Genomic DNA, 5910 nt, shown 5'->3' on the forward strand with positions numbered 1-5910 from the left:
TCTAGTCATAGTTGGTAAAAACTAGAATGCATTTTTTAAGGACATGTTTGGTTCAAGGAGAGGAGAGTTTCCCCCCAATTTGGAGGGAAGGCTTTAGAGGGGAAGGAAAGGAAAATTTTAAAAATTTTTCCTCCCTTCCTTCTAATCAAAGGAGGGGAGGGGAAGGGAGGAGAGTCCCCAACGAAACACACCCTAATAGCTAAGCAATGGATCCAAACTAGAATCAAAGGCCCAATAAGATATACGCATTCAGACATTTAGGCCCACGCAAGGTTTAGCATCCGACCCAAAAAAAAAAAACATGTTGCCCTCTCTTCCAAGCCGGACTGGGATTTCGCTGCGAATCGAAGGCGAAGTAAAACCCTCTTACACTTGCGAAGACCCTCTCTCTTCCTTTTCTACACCTTCTTCTTCTTCTTCTTCAAACATCACTATCAGAGCTATCTCCTTCGAATGGGTAGCCAAGCCGCTGTTTCATTCCTCACGAACATTGCACGCGCCGCCTTCGGTCTTGGCGCAGCCGCAACCGTCCTTAACTCCAGCCTCTTCACCGTCGATGGTGGCCAACGTGCCGTACTCTTTGACCGTTTCCGGGGAATTCTTGATGAAACCGTTGGCGAGGGAACACATTTCCTCATTCCTTGGGTCCAGAAGCCTTACATTTTCGACATTCGCACTCGCCCTCACACCTTCTCTTCCATCTCTGGAACCAAGGACCTGCAGATGGTCAACCTCACCCTCCGTGTCCTCTCTCGTCCCGACACCTCTCGCCTCCCAGTGATTATCCAGAATCTTGGTCTTGAGTACGACGAGAAGGTTCTTCCTTCAATTGGAAATGAAGTCTTGAAAGCAGTCGTTGCTCAATTTAATGCGGATCAGCTTTTGACGGAGCGTCCTCACGTTTCAGCTCTCGTTCGAGAGAGCTTGATCCGGCGAGCTAAGGACTTCAACATAGTTCTTGATGATGTATGATGATTTAATTTTTATCCAAATTCTGTTTGGGTTGATATAGTCGAAGAATGCAATTCACATGTTAATGTGTGATATTTACACAGGTCGCTATTACGCATTTGTCATATGGTGCTGAATTTTCAAGGGCTGTGGAGCAGAAGCAGGTGGCTCAACAAGAGGCAGAGAGGTCCAAGTTCGTGGTGATGAAGGCGGAGCAGGAAAGGAGAGCGGCCATTATTAGAGCTGAGGGAGAGAGTGAATCTGCGAAGCTAATTTCAGATGCAACGGCAGCTGCGGGTACGGGGCTGATTGAGCTTAGGAGGATTGAGGCATCCAGAGAGGTGGCTTCCACTTTGGCTAAGTCGCCTAATGTAGCCTACCTTCCTGGTGGGAAGAACTTGCTCATGGCTCTTAACCCTTCACGATGATGCTGGTAAGCTTCCTAGTTATTGGTTCATTTTTGGCTTGACTTTTATATTTGGTACATGGTTGTCTATTTCTACTTGATTCACAAATTTTTCCTATCTCTTTTGTGGCCTTGATTTCTTAGTTATTTATTACGTTTCATCTTGATTTTCGATTTTCTGGTTATAACATGCATGAACTGGTATTAATGTACTCTAGGATAGGATTGGTTACAGATACTGGATGAACGATTTGAGATATTGTGATGAATTTCTGAGCCTTCCAATTAAATTTAAATATTAAAGTATTAATTAATGAGCCCCCTACATTAATGGACACGGATATCTGGTTTTGTTGATAGAGCCAGCGTACAGCAGACCCTTCCATAGCTTTTACTGGAATTTTCTTTCCAAAAGATAGACTAAACGACCCTGAGTATATTAGATAACTAGTAACATCTGAATGCCTATTCTTTCAAGTATCGATTTACACTTTGCTTGTTCTTAAGTAAAGGCATGATAAAAAATATTCTTAATACCATCATTGCCTTATATTGATGGAAGATGGAAATGCATGGAATATGTGACATGTGTAAATACTAGCAGTAGTGTATTAACTTATATTTAAGGATGACGCAAAAGAGCATTAGCTTCATGAGGTAGCTTAAAGACTCAAGTTGTCTTAGCAAAAATGTATTTTTAAGGTGGCTTAAAGACCCAAGTTGTCTTTGTTTTGTTTGAAGTTTGAACTCTAAAGCATGTTAGATTATATTTCTTTTTTTTTTTTTTGGGCCCAGGTTGGATTATATTTCTTTACTGAATATAAAAAATGAATGAATATATCTTGAAGTCCTCAGATGATAGGTTGTTATTCTTGTGATTTATTTTATTAGGTAAATTATATCTGATATTCGGATAGCTAGAAACTAAATATCAACATTTGTCACCAGAATTTGATATTTCTTTTGTATCAAACTGCTATTTCAATGAGGAGGGAATACTGTATGCTTTCTTTGAATTACTGGGGCTGGGCAATAGCTTTTTTTTTTCTTTTTTCTTTTCTTTTTTTGTTTTTTGTCTCTTTTACCTGCTGGCATTTTTTTGAATAGTTGGTTGCTGTTAGGGTCTGATGGCAATTTATTTCACTTAGTAGGATAAGGGTTGTTGATGTTGCAATTGGAGTTTTTTTTTCTTCACATGCTTTAGCTTTCTTATTTGCAATCAGTAGGATCATATTCAATTTTCAGTTGTGCATGTGTCCATTTCACATATGTGAAAGATAGCACATGCAGATTTCATATGAAGCTATAATTTAAGTAAAATTATTTCTTGTTTGCATGTTCTTTTACCTGTTCAACAGTAACATTTTAAATGGCTTGGTTTCTAGTTATAGATGGGCTTTTCTGTTGATTCATGGACGTCTTGTCCATTGAATTTCATACCACTGAAGGATATAGATTGGCAGGTTAACATCTTACATATACATGCGCGCTTGCTTGCAAAATTGCATGTACGGCCAATTGAGATTGAAGTTCTCGTTATATGAATTTAAGTCTATTATTGACTTTAATATGCAATACACATTTGCAGTGTTTTGTCATATCATTTGTAGTGTGTGATTTTTGTCTGTTTTATGGCTAAATCTTTTCTACATAAAAAGAGGTAGTAGCTAATGTGACTTGGTAGAATAAAAGTGGTCGTCGTTGTTATTATTATTGTTGTTGTATTGCTGAATCTTTTCACGCAACTCACCAAGCACAGATCCTCTACTGTGTAGAGTGCACTTGTGGCCTCCTGTTCTGTAATTCCCCATTCACGCCTGTGCACTCACAAGTGGGAAACTTGAAAACTATATTTTTTATCAAACAAATTCTATAAATATCATTGATCCTCTGCACAATAAGATCATATGTTCTCTAATTCAACTGTACTATTATTTTAGTAATATTTGAAACGTTTGTTATGACGTCTAAAGTAGGCAACAACAATGCTGGTTAATTACCCGTTTCATTCAAGGTTAAATTTTTATGTTATCTGCATCCCTCCAAAAATATGAAAATAGAAAGGAAAAAAAAAAATCCCAGACTCCTTAATAATCGGAGTGGTATTATTATTTAAAAAAAAAATCATCATTAGATTCATTATAAAGTATTTCTGTTGCTCCTTGGTAGTTTTTAGTAGTCAGCAGTGTTGATGCAACCATTACTCTTGCTTGCTACAAGTCCTTATATATTTCCTCTCTAATTGCAGGGTTCAATGATGTGGTTCTTGGCAAGCTTGGATAATTGTTTTTTTGTTGTCCGTTGTTGAAAGCATTTTTTGGCTGGCCTGTGATTTTGTAGGCTGAATCTGAACTTGTTAATCTTGTTTAAACAAAAATTAGGAATGGATATCAATTTCATGTTTGATGAATATTTTCTCTTAATTTTATAACCATGAGTCCATGACCATATGCAAAATAGATCCTAAGTTGGGAGATGAATTTGAATATTTTTGAGCATTTACTTTTGTGCCTTGTTTATAGGTACATAGATCATGTTCTCAGATGAATCAATTGCTGTGCTGACCGGCTTACTCATCAGGCCGATCACAATAGCTGGGACACTAGAATTCTTAACGACCCACCTACTGGATGTAGAGGTTTTTGGTTATCTGATCGGACCTAATTTTGAATTCTCTCCACGGTTTAATCGTAGCCCTTGTAACTCAAAAAAGAGAGAAAGAAAGAAAGAAATTGTTCAAAGTTTTTTCACATAATTCGTGCCTTTAATGCTTTTGGTTATCAATTAGTTTCTCTAAACATGCATTGTTATAGGGCTGGAGGTGAGTTTTTATCCTTGTTTTATAAGTAGTGGGGCTTGGTGTAAATAAATATTGCTATTAATGTGGATTTTGCTTCTTTTTATTTTTAATGAAACAAAGTGGGCAAAAGCTTACCCAAGGACCCTGGGTCTAGTGGTACCAGATTTTGGTTTCGGTTATAAAAATAAAATTAAAAATAGTTGGCTAAAGCCTGAAATTTGCATGTTAAAAGGGGCTCGCAACTCGCAATCACCCCCCATAACATGTTTAAGCAAAAGAGTCTCACTGGCTCGAGAATTTTGCCTTTCAATTTGGTTGTGTTCAATGCAAAATTGATGTTAAAATATAAAATAAAAGTACTCAGCATGTGTTAATTCTTGTGTGATGATATTTTCCATGTAAATTATCTAATGGAAAATTTTATGAGTCTCAAATAAGAAAACAAGTCTTGTGAATGTATTAAAATTATATTTCTATTATAATATTAAATTGTATTTGTTTTGATTATTTTATTTTTTTAGTTATTTTATTTTGGTTTATTATACAAGACATATTTTATATTTTAAATGTAGGTCTAATAAGGGAGAATAAATTGCCAATTACCTTCCAACATCATTATAAGTGTGTTTGTTTTTGACTTTCTAGATTGGTCCAAACACAAACAGAGCTTTTATGAATATATGATTAAATGCTCTCCTTGTTTAAGAAAATTAATCCTAATAATCTATTTATTTCATACTCTAATTGTGTTTGGGAAAAATAACTTTGAATTTCTATACTTTATTCATGTTTTGTTATAAATTCTTGTATTTTTTTCGATATTCTAGGTCCTTATATTTTTATTTTTTTTATATTTTAAGTCTTTATAACACACATGAAGGAATCTAAAACACCAAAAAATAAAAGTGTAGAACCTAAAATATCAAAAAAAAAAGCAAAAATCCAAAATTATGTTTTCCCTTGTTTGATTTTAACCAAGTCACATTGTTTAAGAAAATTAATTCTAATAATCATGTATGAAATTGAAATGTTTGAACTAAAATGTCCTTACCATTAATCTTCTTCTTTTTTCTTAATTTTATATTATTTTAATGAAGAGGATTAAGGATCAAAAATGTTTCTTGAAAATTTTTATTTTTATTATAAAAATACAAGAAATTATATGAAAGCTTTTCTTATATTTAAAAAATGGAGGGAGTAATTAAGAAGGCTTTATCTTTCCTTCTATTTCTATATGATCGATTGGCTTAAAATTCTATTAGATATTGCCCTTCATGCTCTAGTGTTCTATAATATGATAAAGAATATTTTTAACGAGTAGATTTAGATGTAATATTTTGTTATGAAAACATTCAATTAAAATTTAAAATATATATATATATATATATGTTATAATTGTGATGTAATAAGGGTACAATATTTCTTATTGTATGATTATCTGTAGCTATTTTATTGTCAATTTAACTTAAATAAATGAAAATAGATCTTTCAATTTTTTTTTCATTCACAATATTTGAATTCACAACTTTGCTTGTAAAAAAGTCATAAAAAAAATTTCTTGAAAAATTGGTAGTTCCTCAAGTGTTTTAGTTATCAATTTGGTCCCTTAAATTTAATTTTTATTGATATAATCCCTTAAATTGTACAGGTGATCGATTTGGATCTTATTGTTTAAATAAGAAGTAACAATGTTAAAAATGGTTAACATATATAACAGAATATTGGCAATCATGTATATTAATTGAAAAAAAAA

At 33.8% G+C, this 5910-nt stretch overlaps 1 protein-coding gene across 2 annotated transcripts; it reads left to right on the forward strand.

The window, feature by feature from the left end:
* Positions 1–337: 337 nt before the first annotated feature.
* Positions 338–4287, forward strand: LOC129317764 (prohibitin-3, mitochondrial). Of its 2 annotated transcripts, none has more exons than XM_054962133.1 (3): positions 338–966; positions 1056–1384; positions 3880–4287. In XM_054962133.1, exons 1-2 carry the CDS (start codon positions 454–456, stop codon positions 1377–1379), a joined length of 837 nt encoding a protein of 278 aa, XP_054818108.1. In that variant the 5' UTR covers positions 338–453; the 3' UTR covers positions 1380–1384; positions 3880–4287. The 2 variants fall into 2 exon arrangements, with proteins under 2 accessions (XP_054818108.1, XP_054818106.1); XM_054962131.1 differs by lacking the exon at positions 3880–4287 and adding an exon at positions 3606–3824 and having other exon boundaries at positions 340–966.
* Positions 4288–5910: the final 1623 nt, after the last annotated feature.

Source organism: Prosopis cineraria, unplaced genomic scaffold (genome assembly GCF_029017545.1).
Source record: "Prosopis cineraria cultivar Desert tree isolate PC_DT_omini unplaced genomic scaffold, ASM2901754v1 PC8, whole genome shotgun sequence".
NCBI classification, from domain to species: Eukaryota; Viridiplantae; Streptophyta; class Magnoliopsida; order Fabales; family Fabaceae; genus Prosopis; species Prosopis cineraria.

Coding starts and splice junctions, on each gene's coding strand:
- LOC129317764 (XM_054962133.1), top strand. CDS start 454: ATGGGTAGCCAAGCCGCTGTTTCATTCCTCACGAACATTGCACGCGCC. Junction 967..1,055: donor TCAACATAGTTCTTGATGAT/GTATGATGATTT, acceptor ATATTTACACAG/GTCGCTATTACGCATTTGTC.